Source organism: Strix aluco, chromosome 24 (genome assembly GCF_031877795.1).
Source record: "Strix aluco isolate bStrAlu1 chromosome 24, bStrAlu1.hap1, whole genome shotgun sequence".
In the NCBI taxonomy this organism is placed as follows: Eukaryota; Metazoa; Chordata; class Aves; order Strigiformes; family Strigidae; genus Strix; species Strix aluco.
In genome coordinates this window covers 3120545-3142101 of record NC_133954.1, presented here as the reverse complement: position 1 = coordinate 3142101, position 21557 = coordinate 3120545, and the positions used below count along the sequence as shown (strand labels likewise).

The window sequence follows — 21557 nt, the reverse complement described above, 5'->3', positions numbered from 1 at the left end:
ATCTTTTAATAATGAACAGACATATGGCACTAATGACTACATACGAATTTAGCAGCTTCGGCTCGGGGCCTGTTGTTCAGGCTTCAATACTTCAACACTTGAGCACTTTTTACATCAGCACAGGTGGTTTGTTATAACCTGGTACAACACCTACTAGCACAATGGCTATCAGTTATAAAATATACAGGAGTCATCTATAGGTCAATGCCGACGCGGAAGTCTCGGACACAACTTAGATGACCAATTTGAACAAGTTGATGCCACTGTATTAAAGGCTACACAGCAATTTATACTCTATCACAAGCTTCACGCGCTGCTATCTTATTGCTAATAGGCTAAAGCTACTTGTTCACGTGTCCTTCTGCCCTCTATGATTGGTCCCAGTGTGGTGTCCATGCGCTGCTCTCCCCCCAGGTAGACCCCCTGTTTTCGACATTCCAACATCTTTATCTCTTGGGCAGGAATGTAGTTTCTCAGGCCGTCTCGGCCTTGTTTATGTCCTTGAACACAGCTGCAGCTTGCTGGTACAGTGAGGCCCCTTGGTCTGGATCGCTCACAACATGTCCGTTGTTCTCCAGCGATGCCACAAATCCCCCTTTTTGTTTTTGAGCGATCCAGACCCCCCTGTGGTCCTGTGCTAAAAACATTGCACCGACAGTCCTCTGCAGGGCCCTTTGCAGAAGGCCGATAAGGCAAGGCAATGGTAAGAGCACAGTCACTACAATCAAAAGGACTACTCTGACAGTTCTGACTGATGTTATCAACCAACCAGATAATCCCCAACCTTTAACCATCCTTGTCAGCCAGTCCAAGCCATCATCTTCTGTTAAGCGTTTGACTCCATCCTTCAATTGCCAAATGCTTTTAAAGATAGATTCTGAACGATCGGATAGATTCATACCACACATTCCTCCAAATTCAGCACAACCGTGTCCTTGCGCTAGAAGCAAAAGCCAATCGCAGCTCTATTTTATAAGGTAACATGTCTGACACTATCAGCATCAGTTAAAAGACCACTTAAAGCCAAAGAAGTAGCATTAGTTTGTTTGCTAAGCCAAAACCGCAGTGGGTTTGGCCATGTATCCACAGGTATTTCTCCCAAGCATGTAGAGAACGGATTTTCAGGGCTTGCGGTGGTGTTTGGTTGTGAGACCACCCATCCTTCACCCTGAGGCACGTTCCCATACAGGCTGAACACACCGAGCAGGAACCCAGCGAGAGCCGGCATCTGTGAAAACACAAACGTAACTCCTGCTCCAAGTTAATATCTCATTTGGTTTCTGTTTCATCTTTCTTAACTTCCTTTTTCCAGGGTCGCACCCATCGACTCGGAACCCATCTAGTGCCGGTGTCGGTAATAACGCAGGCACAGCCTCGACCCGTCATTGTTAGTTCCACAGGTCCTTTCCTCTCTCCTATAGCAACATCCTTGTACTGAGCAAAAGCACCATCTCCACACCGGCTTATACCGGATTTCAGACCCAGACTATGTATTACTACTGGGGGTTCCTCCCTGTCACCTGTGAGCCGTCAGTAATTTAACACATACACCGCTTTTGCAAGTGGTTCTGCAGCAGCCAAGACCTCTCCCCCTTTTTGTTTTTGCAAAAGCACTTTTACAGCTTTGATGTGCTCTCTCCACTATGGCTTGCCCCGTGGGGGGATGTGGTATAGCTGTGATGTGACGTATACCCCAGAGTTGACAAAAAAGAGCAAATTTTTTGAGAGGTATAGGCTGGTCCATTATCAGTTTCACGGGTCAATTGAACTAATTTCCCATATTCCCTGGCGCATTCCGCCCTACCGCGATGGTGGTAACTTCTCACAGGTCAGCACTTTCCCCAGCTCAGTGTTGCAGCTGGCCGCTGGTTTTCCCTGTCACCTTGGCACAACTCAGCAGCCTCTCATCTTTCTTCCAAGGCCTGTTCTTCATCAAACCCCAGCTATGGCTCAGAGGCTGTGCAAGGCTTGTAATAAAACATATATGGTATTTGTTATTCAAATCTCCAAGGGAAAAAGAAGTTGTAGTCAGGACATCCACCTCCCCCCCAACTCCCCGGGGCTGGGGAGCTCCCCCCGCCCGGGGCACCGTTGCCTTCGGGGTGGGGGCAGCTGAACTCCTGCTGCTGGCTCCAGCTGGGACAGGGCTTGTTCCCGGGGCGCCACCGGCCCGACCCGAGCAGCGTGCCCAAGCCGAGCCCTGGAGCAGTGTCGCGGAGCCTGGCCCAGCATGGGGCGGGGGGGGGGGGGGGGAGATGCCCCCTCCCCAGCCATGAGGGCCCGTCCCGAGCACCCAGCTGCCCCGGAGGGGGGTTGGGGCTGGGGCAGGGGACACCGAGCGGCCCTAGTGAGGCTCCGTAATGCCAAATTAGCGTTTAGGTTTCTGCTCAGAGACAGGCGGCAGTAAACTGTCTCGAGGGGGCTCTGTGCTGAGCCCCCCCGCTTCTAACCCGCTCATACTTGTAACCACGTTCTGTTAATACCAAATTGCGTTGTACCTAAACTGTGTTGTGGCCGAACAGTTTTGTAATTCTCTTATGTAAATAAGAAATAAGATATATGTGTATAGTTTCTATTGTTAAAATCAGTTGTTAGAAGGGAGCTAAAATGGTCCCCATCTTCAAGCCCCTACAAAAACCCCTGTGCTGAGTCATCCCCCCCCTTCTCTGATGGAAACCGGAGAAAAGCCCGTGAAACTTGTTTACACCTTTGCAGACCCCTCAGGGTACGCCCAGCATGAATATGGATGAAGCTGCACTATAAGGGGACTCAGTTCTGCCGTGTAAGGTGTGTGTCCTGGTAGAGCAGAGACTGCCGGCACACCCAGCGCTGTTTTGCTCACTCGCTGCTTGCTAATAAAATTTTATTGATCACTAAAAATTGAGAAGTGGTTATTTCCCACTAAATTACAATTAATCAATTACAAGGCTGACAGGCCAATGCCCCCACATCTCCCCTCTCTTTGTTTTGCAGCTGCACCTGCAAGACTTGTTTCAAGGCTTTATCAATTAAGGGTTAGGCAAACTTCAAAAAACACAGCATACTCAAAATAGTTCCACAGAAGGCTAGAAACAATACAGCAGTTACAGTTACGAGTTAAAAAAGAGTAGGCTAGTTTCAGTACCCATAACTAAGGGATATGACTAAATACTACAAAAATAAACAGTAAGGAAAATAGGAAATAGCACACTTACCTAACGGGGTACTAACATTCAGATCCGCAGTTGCTGGGGAACCCTGGATGCAGCGAGAATTTAGAGTGCCCGTCCTCGCAAAGCGGAAATCCTACGCGATGCGTCCATCCGTAGGTGAGGCATCCAACATCGCTGCAGGCAGGTCCAGCCTCCAAATCAAGAGGCCAAAATAACTGGCACTTTTCTTTGAGCGGAAACATCTGATCTCATCCTCCTGTTGGGTTCCACCCAGAGCCTGGCCACCACTCAAGGGGGAAAACCAAGGGAGTTTCTAATAAGGTTAAACACTTGAGTTCCTAATTCTTAATATTGCTAAACAAAGGAAGTCGAATACACACATTCTTACAGCATTTCATCCTTATTAATAACGACATTTTGTCTAAGCTACATTTTTCACTAGTGACTAGTAAGCCTGTATATCTCATCAAGGAGTTGGAATTACTGTTGGCATTTTTCTCTTAAACGAGTTCACAACTGCAGTGTGATTAAGGACAGAGACAGTGTATTTGCTCCCGTTGCAGCAGCAAGCATTACCCATCCATTCTGCTTAAATGATCAGTTGAAGAGATCACGAACTGTCGGCACAGGGGCATCCACAGCACCCACAGCCGGCTCCTGAGTGTCCACCAAAAGCTGCCTCTCACGCCTCAGGTGTGGTCGCACACACTTTGCCAGTAACCACCGGGGACCGTGACCTGTGGAGACACAACATAACCTCTTCCCCAGGTTATTAAAGGATCTGGTCCTGCCCAGTTACACTTTCCAGGTTTTTTGCTAACACCTGAGCCTTGCCCTGCACTTCTTGTTGATCTGGTATCTGTGACGAGAAGTGACGCAATATTGGTGGCACCTGTGAGACAGGGGAAATGTTTAAAAAGTTCATGGCATATAATGCCTTATTTAGCCTTCCATGAGGTGTAGATTGATCCCCTCCATCTCCCCCTTTTTGTTGTTGCAACAGATGCTTTAGCGTGCCATGCGTACGCTCCACCATGGCCTGTCCGGTCGGTGGGTGGGGAATGCCAGGCAGATGCTTGACTGCCCACTGTATGGCAGGATGCAAACACTGCTCCAGAAAAGTTATCGACAGACAGAGGTACATATTTTAATGTTCCAAATGCAGTGAAGTGAGTGACGTCAGATTGCCATAATTCCAAGGAGGTGAGTCCCCGAGGGTTGACACCACTGGCTGTTGAAGAGAGGGAGTCCTCTGGCACTCAGGGCAAGCGGCAATGATGTCTTTAGCCTGATGCCTTGATAAAGAAAACTGGTTCTGTATTGCCCTGGCATTTTGGTGGAAAATGCATGTGAAAGCCGAGCTTGCTCAAAGACATTTGTATTAGCCATGTAACATGTGCACAGTAACCAGAACAAGGATACACACAGGTTCCTGACCAGCAAGTAATAGTAGGCGCTGCCTACCTTTCATGGTCAGTTGGGCAAACATTTCTGGTCGAGTAGTGACCGTCTTGTGCATTTGGTGTGACAAAACAAAAAACAAAACAAACAATAATCCATTCAAGAATAACAAGAGGGTCACTAAGTGTTTTATCCTACTGAAACAGCAGAGCCTAGGGCTGCCCTGGAGGGTTAAATAATACCAGTTGATACGGATGGCCGGGCACACATCGCGATGCTTGTCTTTCTGAGATGGCGTTAGCTACCCGGTGGAGATCTTGTTCCACTTTCTCTGTAAGTGCTCTGGGTGATGTCAGTGAAGGATCTCCTTGCAAAATATCAAACAAGCTATGCAGATCATCATTAGTTAGGCCCAACAACAGCCTTATCCAATTTATGGCTGTCAACAGTTTCTGTAAATCATTTAAAGACTTAACATCAGTTTTAAGTTTAACCTGTTGCAGGACAATGGTCTGTTCACAAATTCTCCACCCCAGGTACTGCCATGGTGATGATCTCTGTACCTTTTCAGGTGCTATTTGTCACCCCATTTGAGATACTGAGTCTTTGGTCAAAGCAAGAGCCTTTTCCATGATCTCCTGTGTTTCTGCTGCCATAAGGATGTCAGCCATATAATGATCTATAACAGCCTGGGGGACCTGCGTTCTAACAGGGCTCAAAGCCTTTGCAACAAACCACTGACACATCGTGGGACTATTTTTCATGCCTTGTGGCAAAACAACCCAGTGGTACCATCTTGCAGGTTCACTGACATTGATACTGGGAACAGAAAAGGCAAATTTAGGTGCATCATCCGGATGCAAGGGAATGGTAAAAAAACAATCCTTTAGATCAATTATTACAAGATGCCAGTTTGGGGGAATCATTGTTGGGGAGGGCATTCCTGGCTGTAAAGCAACCATTTCCTCCATGGCATCACTAATGTGTCAGAGATCATGTAAAAGTCACCATTTACCACTTTTCTTTAAAATAACAAACACCAGGGAGTTCCAAGGACTGGTGGTAGGTACGAGATGTCCTGCACTTAATTGTTCCTGAATTAAATCATTAAGGTGACACAACTGTTCCATTGGTGAGGGCCACTGACCCACCCACACGGGTGATTCTGTTTTCCAGGTTAGTCTCAGGGTGGGTTTAGGGGTGGGTTGTGCTCAGTGGTGATTAAGACAAATTTGATCCAATTTGAGTTCCCCATTGAGCCGTACAGTCACGACCCCATGATGTAATAGGGGTTTCCAATATAAATGGATGAATATTTGCTACCCAGTGTTCTGGGCCCCTTACATGAATGAGATCTTTGCTTTGAAACGTTACAGCATGAGCACCAACCCCGAAAAGCACTCGCGTTACCCGAGCTAACGGCCAATCTGCTCACAGATATTACAGTCACATCCGCACCAGCATGTAAAATGCCTGTCAGTGCAACAGATTCTTCTGCTTTAGTGAGGGCACATTTTATCAGAGGTCAACTTTGCCTCCCTGTCTGAGCTCAAAATGTTTGAGGGGTACGTGCTGATCCAAATCCTGAGTCACCCCAGCTGTAGTAAAATAAAGAAGCTGAGTAAGTCTGACCTCTGGTAAAACGAACAACCCCTGTAAGGTTGTAGATGATTTTTATGACAATACCCTTCTTGGACAGATGGTACAAAGGTGCACTCTCCCCACAGAGTACGCACCTAAATTCAAGACAACAATGAACACAGAATTACTGCCTCCTGCTAGAGGAGATATTTCACCTGTGACACTTAAATCACTGAGCCCAAACAAACAGGCAGCACCGATGACCCAGCGGGTACTATGGCACTCTGGCAAAGAATTCCGCAGTCCGCAGCTGCCGCGTCTCGCACACGCAAAACAATCACACAAAGAGGCCTCTTACACTTATTACTCACACAACATAAAATGACAAATGCTACAAACATCAAAACACTGTTAAGATATATAAAGCCATTGCTTAATGATTACGTGGTGTGTCAGCAGCTTCTGTAAAAACTTCTGCTGCTTTTGGGGCGGTGGGCGGTGACAGCGCGGTGCCGGTCTCGGCCGCAGGCGGGTAAGAGACTGAAGTCTTTCTCAGCCCACCCATCAGCACCACCATAAATAATGCTAATGAGAAAACTAAGAGAGTCCCAAACCCCCCAAGCCTCAGGATTAACATCAATAGCGGCATGTAGTCTAGCAATAAATCTTGGATAGGGCTCCGTGGGCCCCTGTCTTACTCCTGTAAATGCTGGCGCTGCTTTTTCATCATGTACGGCTAGAAGCGTTTTCGAAGCCGATTCTTGGGTTAACTGTAACACTTCTGGTGGGAATCCCACTTGCCAATCTGGGCTAGCAAAAGGGCCTGCACCCATCAGCATTTGAGCTTGCCCCCATATAGAGGATCTCTTTGCTGACGGGGTGTGGCTGCCGCAGCCTCGCAGGCCACTTGCCAACGTTGGGAAAATTGCAATTGTTGGGCAGTTGAATTACTGAACCAGTACACGGTGATTTTAGCTCATGTTCCCCATATACTAATTCCGTAACCCAGCACATCCCCATCATTTTCCAATCTCAGGCTTCCCACTCGTTGCCTTGTGAGGTTACTGTTACCGGAAACGTCATTGGTCTAAATTCGTTAAACTGCCCCTCAATTATAGCACCCGAATAACTCCCCGCCATCGGTGTGCTGGATTACCATTACCACCCGCGCGTCCCAGTGCCCCCCCTCCCAGTTGAGCCGACGATGGCAGCGACCCGAGAGCCACCGTTTCCCTCTGACCACCACCCCCCCCCCCCCCCCCCGGGTCGCGGAAGAAGGGGTTCAAAGGAAGAGGGGGAGGCGGCGGTGCTGTTCAAGTTGCTCTAATTTTCTCGTTAGTTCTTGCAGGTGCTGATCTTGTAAATCATAACGAGATTGCTCCTGCACCGACCGGGGTGTCGGGGGCGAGGACGGGGGCAGGGCTGGGTCGGCGCCGTCCTCTAAGGAGGAAGCGGCGGCGGCGGCGGGGGGGGGTCGGGCGGGGGGTGGCGGCGGGAGCGGGGCTGGGCCGTGCGCTCCGGTGATTGATCTTTTGGGCTTGAGGGAGGGGAGTCGAGCTGGAGTAAATCTGTTGATCTTTTGCTCTTGACTTCCCTGCCGCACGGGTGCTGCGCGTGCAGCGTCCCCGTCCCTCCTTTTAGGAGCCGCCTTGGGGAACAGGGATCCCGCGAGCGTCCCAGCAGTGGCGGAATCCTGAGCGCCAGCGCGTTCGGCCTCTGCTGACCAGGCAGCGAAAGCGGAGGCGGGGGTCTGCCGTTCTGCTTTCAGTTCTGTCAGAGTGTCTAGGACCAATCTCCACACGGTGGAGAGTTTCCTACTGTCTTTAGAGCCTGAGCTAATGTTGTTCCACAGTGCCGCGCCGATCTTTTCCCAAGTAGCTGCTTCAAAGGCTGCGGTCACTGAGGGGATTAGTCCGTGCTGCCGAGCCCACAAAAGCACCCTCCTCAGGTTCCCCTGATAAAATAATCCTCTCTTAGAGAGTATATGTTGGAGGAGCTTAACCACTGCCGCTTCTTCTTTACCCAGCGCGGACCCCATCTCCTCCCCAGCCGCTCACCTGATCAGGGCGAGATTCCCGACGGTTGCGCGCGCGTCTTCCCGGGCGCCGGGGCAGCGCCTGCTACGGCTGATACTGCCGCCTCTGGGCCGTCTTCTCTTGCTCGGGAGGGCACCGACGGGAGGGTCCCGATTCCCCAGGGCTTGAGTCCCGCGTATCTTCGATGAGGCTCCCTCGGGTCCCTGTTCAGGTGACAGTTGCTGACGCGGAAGTCTCGGACACAACTTAGACGACCAATGTGATCGAGTTGATGCCACTTTATTAAAGGCTACACAGCAATTTATACTCTATCACAAGCTTCACACGCCGCTATCTTATTGCTAATAGGCTAAAGCTACTTGTTCACGCGCCCTTCTGCCCTCTATGATTGATCCCAGTGTGGTGTCCACGCGCTGCTCTCCCCCCAGGTAGACCCCCTGTTTTTGACATTCCAACATCTTTATCTCTTGGGCAGGAATGTAGTTTCTCAGGCCGTCTCGGCCTTGTTTATGTCCTTGAACACAGCTGCACTTGCTGGTACAGTGAGGCCCCTTGGTCTGGATCACTCACAACATGTCTGTTGTTCTCCAGCGATGCCACAAGACTGGGGACTACTGTGTCCACTCCTGGGCTCCTCAGTACAGCAGAGACATGGTCATACCAGAGCAAATGCAATGAAGGGCTATGAAGATGAGCAAGGGAGTGTCTGATATACAAGGTGAGCATCAGAGAACTGGGTTGGTTCAGCACAGAGAAGAAAATGCCATGGGGGTGTGGTAACTGAGGCACAGATTCTGCATTGAAGTGCAGAAGGAAAATCCTTTAGTAATACAATAGTATATACTCAAGCTCTCTCTACCTTAGCTCTTCCTTCATGATAAGCAAATCAGCAGCTAAATGGTCATCAACACCCTTATCCCACAAACAGTTCCATACCACACAGGCAGTCTCCGTGCTGCCATTTTCTTGACCACACTAGCACAGCTTAGGATCTCTCTTCCAAGGCCTGTTTCTCCTCCAAACCTTACTGCTTCTCTAGGCCAGCACAGAGCAGAGCTGACACTTCTCCAAGCCAGCACAGGACAGAGCTCCTGCCTGGCTCACCAAGCAGAGTTCTCTCAAGCAGAGCTCTGCACCTTCACCAAGCTCCCCAAACAGAGCTCTCTGGCTGAGCTGACCAGCTGATGTCCATTTGGCTCTTAAGTATTGAATCTCCCACAGCTGTGCAGGGCTGACAGGCCAATGCCAGCTCACCTCTTCATTATTTACCAGTAACACATGATTTGACTCTTAACATATTGAATGTCCCACAGCTGTGCAGGGCTGACACTCCCACAGTGGGGGATTTGTCAATGTGCTGTGCAGTCTCCATTCCTGAAGATCTTCAAAACTGAACTGGACAAGGTTGTGGGCAGCCTACGGTCCCTAACCCCAGTAGGCAGCTGAGCCCCACACAGCTGCCTGCGTAGTCACCCACAATGAGATGGGGGAGGGAATCAGAAGGGTAAAAGTGAGAAGACTTGTGTGTTGAGATAAAGAGACTTTAACAGGTAAAGTCAAAGCTGCACGCACAAACCGAGCAAACAAAGGAATTCATTCTCTACTTCCCATTGGCAGGCAGATGTTTAGACATTTCCATGCCTTCTTGAGGCGTAACAGTTACTTGGGAAAGACAAATGTCATAACTCCAAATATCGCCCTTTCCTCCTACTTTCCCCTGGATTTTATTGCTTCACATGACTTCATGCAGTACGGAATCTGTCTTTGTCTAGTTGGGGTCAGCTGTACAACATGAGAAACAGAGAAGGCCCTGACACTGTGTAAACGCTGTTCAACAATAGATAAAATATCGGTGTGTTATCAACATGTTTTTGGTCAGCAAAAACCACAGCTGCCCATAGAGGCTGCTATGAAGAAAATTAACAACTACTCTCGTTGATGCTGCTTGCAGCAGGAGGGATAAACTAGACCTTCTCCAGAGGTCCATTACAGCCTCAATTCACCTTTCCGGGGAGCCTCAAAGGACAGCATCAGGCCTGATGGGCAGCCAGAGCTTTGAAGAGGCAGCTTAGGGGGCTGGAAATGCTTTGGGAGTGCCCTTGTGTCCTGCTTAGGGAGAAGACCTCTAGTCTCTCCTCCTCACCCCATGCACTGCCAACGTGTTACCATGTACCCCTGCAATTCCCTGGCAGGGGGCTTTGGGTGGCTGTGAGGGACAAAGGGAGGGCCTCTGCCACTCATTTCCCAATGGAATTGCATCCCATCCCCTGCACTGTCTCCAGGAGCCCTGCCCAAAGCACCAGGCTGTGGCCAGCAGTTGGCCTCTCTGTCTCCAGGAAGCAGCCAGTCACCTGGGCCAATGGGGCTGCATGTTCTTGCTCATCCTTCCAAAGCCAGGCTCTGGGTTTGGCTACGGGGTTGTACAACCCTGTCACATGTGCAGGGACCTGGGTCTGCACTTTCAGAGAACAACTCTAAGACCGAACTGAAGACTAAACACCAGAAATACAGCAAACATGCCCAAGCTGAAGAGCTCTCCTGAGTCCTCTGGGTGCTACTTTTTTACCCACCCATATTACATTTGTATCACTTGTGCATTTCTCTCTTGAGTTCCAGCACTGAAACTTGTAGCCAGAAGAGGACACCGAGTTTTCCTGAACATTCTCATAAAAAGCTGTTTCTGGAAGTTATCAGGGGAGGAGCAAAGTCTGAATCTCAGTCTTCCCCTTTGCTCTGGCCCATATCAGCCACAAAGACCTGAATGTGCCTGTGAGTCTTTCCCAGAATCACAGAAAGGTGGAGGTTGGAAGCCACCTCAGGAATTCATCTGGCCCAAGACCCTGCTCAAGCCGGGCCCCGTTGCCCAGGCCCATCTCCAGACAGCTTGTCAATCCCTCCAAGCATGGCCACCCACCAAGCTCTCTGGGCAACCTGTGCCAGTGCTTGGTCACCCTGAGAGTGAAGTAGGGTCACATCAGGCTGCACATTGTCCCTTGCCCTGTCACTGGGCACCACTGAAAAGAGCTTGGCCCGGCCTTCCCTGCACCCGCCCTTCCTGTGTTTCAGCTCCTGCTGGGATGTGCCCTGAGCCTTCTCTTCTGCAGGGTAAACAGTCGCAGCTCTCTCCTGGAAGAGGTGCTCCAGCCCATGAGCCCCTTCGTGGCCTTCGCTGGCCTCTCTCCTCTTTGCCCAAGTCTCTCGTGTAGTGGGGAGCCAAGAAGTGGAGGCGGTAGTCCCGGGGTGAGCTCAGCAGTGCTGAGCAGAGGGGAAGGATCAGCTCCCTGAGCCGCTGGCCAGACTTTGCCTGATGCAGGCCAGGCCACCATGAACCTTCTGTGCCGCAGGGGCACATCGCTGCCTCCTGGACAAGTTGTTGTCCAGCAGAAGCCTCGGGGCCTTTGCTGCGAATGTGTTTTGCATGTGGGCAGCGCCCAGCCCGCCCTGGAGCACGGGCTTGTTCCTGGCCGGCGGCGGGACGTTGCTCTTCCCCTGGCTGAAGCGCAGGAGGCTCCTGTCAGGCACTTCTGCGGCTGTCGCGGTCCCTCTGGATGGCAGCACAGCCCCGGTGTGCCCCGGTGCCCGCGGGCAGGGCCGGGGGTGAGGCCAGGGCGGGCTGGGGGCACGGGGAGGGGCCTGCGAGGGGATGTGCGGGCCGACAGCCCGTCCCTGGCGCTGGGGCCGGAGCCGGCGCCGGGGCCACAAGGGTCCCAGCTGCGCCCGGCCGAGGCGCCGACCCCCTTGGGCAGGGCTCGGCAGGGCGAGCAGGCGGGCCAGCGCCGGAGCCGCGCTGGGAGCCAAGGGCCAGGAGCCTTCGTGTGCCGGGGCGCCGCGCTCCTGCTGTGCCGCCGGCCCTGCCCCGCGGCCCTCCCCGCGCCCCCCCTGCTCCTGCCGCGAAGGGGCCGCGGCCCCGGGGCGCCGGGGCGGGGCTGTTGTGGGCGGGCACAGGCGTCGGCGCTGCCCCGGCGAGGGGCCGAGGCGGCGGGGCGGGCAGGAGCGGGCCCGAGCGCGGCTCCGCTCGGCTCCTCGGCGGCCCCGGCCGGCCCCGGCGCGGCAGGGCATGATGGCGCCCGGGCTGGGGCCGTGGCTCCTGGCCTTGGCCTTGGCCGCGGGGCCGGCAGGTGAGCGCCGGGCGGGGAGGGCAGCGAGCCCGGGGCTGCGGAAGGAGGCGGAGGCCGAGGCGGAGGCCAGGGCGGCTTTGGGGCCGCGGCTCGGGCCGGACGGGCGGCAGCAGGCGCGGCTCAGCCCCGGGGAGGGCAGGCGGGCGTTGGCCCGGGCGCGGGGCTTGGCCGGGACAGAGGCGGGTGGCGGCTGGCGCTGTGCCGGCCCGGGGGGCTTTGCCGGGGCGGCGGGGGAACGGCCTCGGGCCGTGGGCGCGCCCTGCCCGGCTGCCTGCGCTCTCCGTCCGCAGGGGTGTGGGCGCAGCTGAGGCTGCTGGAGGCCGGCGGAGGGCTGCGAGCGCCCGGGGGCTCCGTGCTCCTCTCCTGCCGCGGGGCCGGCTTCACCATCGGGAGTTACAGCATTCGGTGGTACCGTCAGAGACCCGGTGACAGACTCGAGTGGCTGTCCTTCATCAGCTCTGATTCGTCTCTCATTAAGTACGGTCAGTCAGTAGAGGGTAGAGCGACAGTGTCCCGGGATAATTCCCGGTCCGAGTCGTCGCTGTCGCTGCGTGCCCTGGGCCCCCGGGACTCTGCCCGCTACTTCTGTGCCGTTCGCACGGGGACAGGAAATCCAGCGGAGCTTTAACACAAACCTGCTGCCAGAGCCACTCGCCTGCTCCGAGCGTGGCATTGCAAGAGAGAAGGGAGGAGTGGACGGCAGAGCCGTGCTCACGGCACGGTCCTTGCCCACCTTGTGGCTCGGGGTAGATGGGGACAACCCTCTGACACAAACCTGCTGGGCCCAGCACAGGCTGCACAAGGTTTGCAGCCGACGAGTGCTGAGGTGGGTAAGGAGCCTTCCCAAGCAGAGAGGGGCCATCACTGGGCACCGCAGCTGGTCCTGGCCTTTCTGCAGGAGCTCCTTTCCCAGCACGGCCGATTTCCATCTCCTCAGACCCAAATGCAGTGCTTTATGCTGAGGTGCTGGTTCCACATATTTCTGTCAGCAACACAGGCTGGCCACTCTGTCTACCAGCAGCTCCTCACTGTTTTCCCCTTGGTCCCCATCTAACCTAGGGTACCCAAAGCACTTGGGCTTTGACAAATCATTTACGAGGTTTCACTGGCCCTTTTGAGGGCCACTTCCTTGTGCCAGTGAAGGCAAAGCAGTGATGGAAGAGCCCTGCTTTTGTTTCAGGTGCACTTCAGGGTGATGAGATCCAAGCGACGAGGTCTGCAGTGTGGTGGCGAGCAGGGAATAGTGGGAGCTTACGATGCACTTACAGCTCCAAGGCCTCCTATCTCTACGTGGCCTGGTATCGGCAGCGTGCCGGTGGAGCCCTGCAGTACTTGCTGCAGAGCAAGGGCCGGGGAGGCTCCTACAGCCACACAGCCCCTTTTGCCCGCCAGAGATTTTCCTGCCAGGCTGACCAGAGCTCCGGGATGCTGATCATCACGGGGCTGGAGCTGGGGGACAGTGCGGTCTATTACTGCGCCCTGCAGGGACCACAGTGAGAGAGACTTGGGCTGTGCCTCAACAACATCAGCTTCCTCCTCCCCTGCTGTCCCCTGCGGCATCTTCACAGGGGTCAGGGCCCATCTCAGTGCCGAGTCAGTGAGTGGACTGTGCCTGAGCTCAGAGGGAGGGACACCGCTCAGGGTTACTCCTCGAGGCTGAGAGAATCCTTCTCATGTCAGATACTCGGTAAGTGCATTGGGAATGAGCGTGCTGGAAGTTTGAGATCTTAGATAAGGGATATAAAGGATGGAGTGCACACATACAGTCCTTTACAAATAAACCAGTCTGGGACTAGGATTGGATCCAGCCCCACCTGGACTCCTCTCTGAGAAGGAGTTTAGAAAGCAAATGGGTCCTGTCGGAATGTCATGACTCGATGGGTGGGTCTCCCTGACAGTTCTGTCTGACCCTGTCCTCTATGTAGTAAGAATCAGGTGAATCTTCTCATTGAATCTTATTAAACCACTGTCACATTTACTGTCAAACTTTGTTCAATCTCAGTTTTATATCAATAAACATATTGCAACTTCTCTCTTACGAGGGAGGAGCATCACTCCATCTGCGACAACACATCACTGACAGCAGCTGCCCTTGGGACTGCATCTGTCAGACTCCTGGCAGAGACCTGCAGTCTGTGGTGTTGCAGTATCCTTTCCTGTGACTCCAGCACATCGCTTCATCCTTCCAGACACGAGTCACCAGCTCTGCAGACCCCTCCAGGAACCAGCTCTCCCTGGAAATGCCCTCGCCAGCAGCTGCAGACACGGCGACCTATTTCTGCAGCACCAGAGAGCTGGAAAAGGGCCCGGTGCTTGACACACAGGCAAGGCCAGGGCAGAACTGGAATGAGGGGGGTTAAATCCAGCCAGGTCTTCGGTGGTTTACTACAAGAGGGCTTCCAAGACTAGTCTGGTCTGGCTTTTCCCAGAAACAGGCACAGATGTGCTGCAGCAGCAGCATCAGCAGAGTCTCCCACAAGCACACACAAACCCATGAACATGTTAACCTTCTTCCTTCCTTCTCAGGCTCTCCCACAGGCAGGAAGCATCTGCGAAAGACGTTTTTTCTAGCAAGAAGCATATTAAGCATGAAAGAACTAAGATTTGGACATGGAAAGCCAGATTTGAGTTAGATTTTGAGACCTCATATTGTTCAGGGAGCCCCAGAGTAGTGCAAGTGCAGAAGCTTCACTAGAGAGCAGCTTTTCCACTGGGCATGATGAATAGTCTCTGCTGTGTGCTTGGTGTTGCTCATGTGTGTACACTGAGGGCCAGCATGGCCAGAGACAGCCGGGAGTGCGCCCACAGCTTCAGCTTCTTCTGCTCCTCCAGGCCCTGCCTCTCACCTTCAGTGTTGTCACAGAGCGAGGGAGGGACTCGCAGGGACTAGGAATGACTGCAGTGACAGAGGCAGAGGCAGGGAAGATGTGGGCAGAGCTGTTCTGCAGGCAGAGAGAAGCTGCAGAGAGGCGAGGCAGAGCGGGCCTGGCCCTGTGGCCTGCCCTGGGCGTGGGGTTATTGCCCCTCGTAGGGAAGTGAAAGGAGGGGTGCTGCTCCCCCCAGGAACTGAGCAGGCCCCTGTGCTCTGCACGGCTCTGTGGAGCTGTGCTGAGCGCTGGCAGCCTGAGTGCCTGGGGCTCGACCTCCTCACCCATCCCAGCGGGGCACAGTGGGAAGAGGCCTCCTCCTCTTCTCCCTCTGAGTTCGGCCCCTCAGCCCAGCCTGCCTCCTCTGCAGGGTGGGGACAGGCAGGGCACCCACCTGCTGCTCCCACCTCGGGGGGCCTAATGCTTTGCCCTTGGGCTGGACACTCTGCTCATGGGGCACTGCAGCCCATCTTGCCAAGGCCAGGTTTTAGCATGGCAGCACAGGGCCCAGGCCCCACTTGCCTGGGAGAGGTGCTTGTCCCTCCTGTGCTCATTCAGAGCAGGTTCAGGGACAGGAGAGTGGGTTTCTCACCATCCCAGCTTGGCAAAGCCAAAGGGATTTGTCTGCCATGGTGCAAAACCTTCCTGCTTTGAATGGGAAAATCAGAAAGAGTTCCTTGTGTGACAATGAAAAGGAGGGAGGGAAACGTGGTGTCTCCTTCCTTGTGAGCCCTGACTGATGGTACCAGCTCTATTCCTCTGCTCATCTTTGTCAGCTGGGTTCACAGAGAACGACTTAGTTCCCCTCCAGCTCCAGTGCCATCACAATGCCCCCACCAGCGTTGCCCTGACCCTTGCTGAATCTTGGCGTGATCATGGCTTGTTCTTCCTCACTGCAGCAGTCACTGGCCAGGTGGCCTTGGAGCAACACATCAGGGAAGTGGCCGTGCAAGAGGGAGATGGAGTCACCTTCCAGTGCAGCACGAGGGGAGACTGTATGAGCAGCTACATCATGTTCTGGTACCAGCAGGGGCCACGTGGCTCTCTGGACTGGATTTACAGGGACGGTGATGCCTATGGGGAAGGTTTCCAGGGTGGCTTTAAGGGAAGAGTGTTGAGCTCCCAGAACAGACTCACACTGCAGGTGCAGGCAGCCAAGCAGGGGGATGAAGCAGTGTATTACTGTGGTGCCTGGTGCACCGTGGAGCAGCTCTGCAGCACAGTGCTCAGAGAACCCCCTGCCAAGGAATACAGATCTCTCAGCATTTCTTCCCAGCAGCTGGTCACCACAGTTTGGTGTCACACAATGGCACGTGCAGGTGTCACATCCCGAATCAGGCAAGGGAGACTAGTGGCTCACATTCGTAAATCCCCAGTTGACAATGGTGAGACAAGTCTCAAAGTCCAGATATTTATTAGCTTCCCACAATGGACTTATTGGATACATGATAATTGGCTACGTATGTAACGAGTTGTGGCAAGCATTACAGCATGCCTTGTATTACTTCCTAGTAGTGAAGGAAAGGGGGAAAAGGAAAGGAGGGAGGTGAAGGGAATAGAGAAATAGAGATCTCCGGTCTGGGTTCCTGCATCGATCCCACCAGGGAGGGTTCCAGGAGGCATCTGTCTTCTTCTCTTCACTTCACTCTCTGGGTCCCCCCCACCTTTGCCCCCACGTCAATTTATACACCTTTGCCTTGGGTCAGTCCCCTAGGTCAACCCACATACCTACGTACCCCATGGATGGGGAGGGGTAAGGTGTTTCAAGGGATGATGTAATTAACATGATCTTGTTAGTCTCATTAGCATATTGAGGGGTCTTAACTTTACTATTCATCTTGTGGATAATGAAGCAAAGGTCATTCACCAGACAGATGCCCTTGGAACTTGACCAGGTGCCCCAGAGCAGAACCATCCTGTCTCCACAGGGCTCCCCCCTCCAGCTGCATCCTGTGGTACTGGGGCAGCCTTATCAGCTTCAACCTCCACACTATCCACCCTGCAACTACGAGTGTTGGACACATTCCTCAGCTCAGAGGGCCTCCACTCCCCCCCCATCATTTGTCTCTTTCTCAGGCTGTTTTTCTCAATCTTTGTTTCTCACAGGCCTCTTTCTTTCAGGTCCTATTTTTACAAATCCTCTCTCACATCCCACCCCTCCACCCCCCTCCGCCCCATGGCTCAAACCCTCCAAGTTCTTCTTTGACCACCGTGATCTGTACATTGGGAATAGGTACAGGGGAAAAAGAAGACAGAAGGTGAGAGAGCATACATCTAACTGCTGCAAGGCTTTGCATTAAAAGCAAGAATCCGCATAATATCCAAAGACCATATTTACAATCCATTTTCCCACCCCCTGAGTCCCGAGGATCCCAGTGATGTGACCCATGACATGGGGTTCCATCCATCAAACCAATCCGTCGGTCTCATTGCTTGAAACAGTTCTCTGGTCCTGTTGGCCATCTCCTTCATCTTGGCACGGGTCTCCTCTAGAGAGGTGGTGGCATTGTGGATGGCCATGCAGCACTCTCCCTCAGTTAGACTCGGCCTACTGCACACTGCGTGTTCCTTCAGCAACACCATCTTAGATGCCTGTTGGGTCTGCACACTTGTTTCCACAAAGGCACACCTTGTTCAATTACCTGGTACAAGCAATTGCTGAGTTGAATTTTCCAAAACTATCTGAGGTTACACAACCACATCAGCAGGTAACATGGCAGCTTCTAAGCCCAGGGCCAACTGTTGTTGCCAGGTATAGTAATGTGGATATCACACCCCACTGATTATGTGCCTGACATCACTAGGGCCCTCAAGCCCTCTTTGTTTTTGGTGTGAGGTAATGGTGTAGGTAAATAAAATCTTGAAGGGCACCTTGTTGTAAAACTGATAGAACATCTCAATCCAGCCATACTATAGAGATTCAAGTGAGAATACAATTTGATATTCAGGTACACAGAATCACAGTATCACCGAATCATCTTGGTTGGAAAAGACCTTGAAATCTCCAGTGCAAACATTAACCTCACACTGACCGTTCTCTGTGGGAACTGAGGCACAGACTCTCCTTTGAAGTGCAGAAGGAAAATCCTTTATTATTACAACGGTACATACTCATGCTCTCACTATGCTCTCGCTCCCTTAGCTCTCACTTCATGATAAGCCAATCAGCAAGTAGACAGTCATCAACCCTCTCTCCCAAAAACCAGTTCCATACTTTCTCTGAGCTGACTTATCTTTCTTCCATGACCTGCTTCTCCTCCAAACCTTGCTGCTTCTCTGGGCCAGCACAGAGCAGAGCTGACACTTCTCCAAGCCAGCACAGGACAGAGCTCCTGCCTGGCTCACCAAGCAGAGTTCTCTCAAGCAGAGCTCTGCACCTTCACCAAGCTCCCCAAACAGAGCTCTCTGGCTGAGCTGACCAGCTGATGTCCATTTGGCTCTTAAATATAGAATCTCCCACAGCTGTGCAGGGCTGACAGGCCAATGCCAGCTCACCTCTTCATTATTTACCAGTAACACATGATTTGACTCTTAACATATTGAATGTTCCACAGCTACACAGAGCTGACACTCCCACAGATCTCAACTCCACCAGATCTTTCAGCAACTTTTCAACCCAACTCTTAAACACCTCCAGGGATGGGGACTCCACCACTACCCTAGGCAGCCGATTCCAACACCCAGCAACCCCTTCGGGAAAGAAATACTTCCAAATATCCATCCTAAACCTTCCCTGGAGCTACTTGATGCCATTCACTTGTTACTTGGTTCAAGAGACTCATCCCCACCTCTCTGCACCCTCCTTTCAGGGAGTTGTAAAGGGCGATGAGGTCTCCCGTCAGCCTCCCCTTCTCCACACTAAACCCCCCCAGTTCCCTCAACTGCTCCCCATCAGACCTGTGCTCCAGATCCTGCACCAGCTTCATTGCCCTTCTCTGGACACGCTCGAGTCATTCAAAGGCCTTTCAGTAGTGAGGGATCCAACACGCTTTGCTGGGTAAAAACCTGTCTGGATGGCCGGGCCCAAAGAGTTGTGGTGAATGGATTTAAATCCAGTTGGCAGCCGGTCACGAGTGGTGTCCCCCAGGGCTCGGTTTTGGGGCCACTCCTGTTGAACATCTTTATTGGTGATCTAGATGAGGGGATCGAGTGCACCCTCAGTCAGTTTGCAAATGACACCAAGGTGGGTGGGAGTGTTGATCTGCTCGAGGGTAGGGAGGCTCTGCAGAGAGACCTGGCCAGGCTGGAGCGATGGGCTGAGGCCAACTGGGGGAGTGTGAATAAGGCCAAATGCCGGGTGCTGCCCTTGGGCCACAACAACCCCCAGCAGCGCTACAGGCTTGGGGAGGAGTGGCTGGAGAGCTGCCAGTCAGACAGGGACCTGGGGGTGTTGATTGACAGCCGGCTGAACATGAGCCTGCAGTGTGCCCAGGTGGCCCAGAAGGCCAATGGTATCCTGGCTTGTATCAGCAATAGCGCAGCCAGCAGGGACAGGGAAGGGATCTTACCCCTGTACTCGGAACTGGTGAGGCCATTTTGAGTCCCTCACTACAGAAAGGACATTAAATGACTCGAGCGTGTCCAGAGAAGGGCAACGGAGCTGGTGCAGGGTCTGGAGCACAGGTCTTATGAGTAGGGGCTGAGGGATCTCGGGGAGTTTACTCTGGAGAAGAGGAGGCTGAGGGGAGACCTCATGGCCCTCTCCAACTCCCTGAAAGGAGGGTGCAGAAAGGTGGGGATGAGTCTCTAATGAAGTAACAAGTGCCAGATGAAGAGGGAATGGCCTCAAGCTGCACCAGGCCAGGGTTAGACTGGATATTTGGAAGTATTTCTTTCCTGGAGGGGTTTTTGGGCGTTGGAATGGGCTGCCCAGGGCAGTGGTGCAGTCCCCATCCCTGGAGGGGTTTAAGAGTTGGGTTGACAAAGCGCTGAGGGATCTGGTGGAGTTGAGAACGGTCAGGGTGAGGTTAATGGTTGGACTGGAGGATCTTCAAGGGCTTTTCCAACCTTGATGATGCTGTGATTCTGTGACACAGAAGGAGAGAATGAGGGAACTGGGTTGGTTCAGCACAGAGAAGAAAATGCCATGGGGGATTTGTCAATGTGCTGTGCAGTCTCCATTCCTGAAGATCTTCAAAACTGAACTGGACAAGGTTGTGGGCAGCCTACGGTCCCTAACCCCAGTAGGCAGCTGAGCCCCACACAGCTGCCTGCGTAGTCACCCACAATGAGATGGGGGAGGGAATCAGAAGGGTAAAAGTGAGAAGACTTGTGTGTTGAGATAAAGAGACTTTAATAGGTAAAGTCAAAGCTGCACGCACAAACCGAGCAAACAAAGGAATTCATTCTCTACTTCCCATTCAAAGTAGACTTTTCCAGGCCTTCATGAGGCATAACAGTTACTTGGGAAAGACAAATGTCATAACACCAAATATCGCCCTTTCACCCAGATTTTATTCCTTCACATGACTTCATGCAGTACGGAATATCTCTTTGTGTGGTTGGGGTCAGCTGTACAGCCGGTGGGCAACATGAGAAACAGAGATGGCCTTGATGCTGCATAGGTGCTATTCAGCTGTGGGAATTAAGAATTAGTGGTTAATAAAATGTAAACTGATCTTAAGGTTAGAAGAAAGATGGTGGGAAACTGAGGCAGCACCATATAACACCACGTTGGGAGAAAAACAGCAGTAAAAAACACCCCCTGCAGAGTGTGGTGAGCATGTGAGCAATAAACAGGCAGAACCTGAAGGACACTAGGATGTAAAAGTAAAAACAAACCTATGTAACCAGGTGGGAATAAATTGGGAGCTGGCAGAGAGTGCAGTGGCATTTGCTCTTGGCAATGCCCCCCCTTCAACAAACTGGTGTGAGTTTGTCATTCTTCTGCACGTCGCCCTGATCCCGGCTGCACCGAGACTGACAATTGCTGCCCCGCGTGAGCTGTACAGAAAATTGAAGAAGACGGTGGCATGCTCATATGCGAAGGAGGAAGGTGGTGTCCAGACTACAATATTCATTCCGCTGGTAAGTACCAGGGTGCAGTGCCCGGCTTTGGGAAAGCTGCCGGCACACGAAAGTACAGAAGGGGTTTTCTTCTTTAACTACCGGACAGCAGCGCCTGGCTGGGGGAAGCTGCTAGCATACGGTTTTTCTTCTCTTTCTCTTAAATCATAAGGGGTTTTTTCTTTCTTTCTCTTTTTCTCTGTTTCTCATAGATCATGGGGTCAGGGATTGCTAAGGAACAAAAGCACTATATACAAGTTCTAAAGCAGTTATTGAAGACTGGCCAATATTCAGTGACAGATGATCAAGTGCATGAGTTACTGCACTGTATCTAGTTGTATTATGTAGTATTGTAAATGGTTCCCGGTCACAGAACTTTTCATTTAGCACAACAGT

General features: G+C 52.5%; 1 protein-coding gene and 1 gene segment (V, D, J or C); both read left to right on the top strand.

Annotated features, from left to right (window-relative positions):
- LOC141934241 (M1-specific T cell receptor alpha chain-like) overlaps positions 1-21557 on the top strand; it is a 293413-nt gene that overhangs the window by 40884 nt on the left and 230972 nt on the right.
- Positions 11790-14321, top strand: LOC141934236 (uncharacterized). Its single transcript, XM_074849587.1, has 3 exons — positions 11790-12288; positions 12579-12770; positions 13469-14321. The coding sequence occupies exons 1-3, from the start codon at positions 11814-11816 to the stop codon at positions 13783-13785; spliced, it is 984 nt and encodes a 327-aa protein (XP_074705688.1). The 5' UTR covers positions 11790-11813; the 3' UTR covers positions 13786-14321.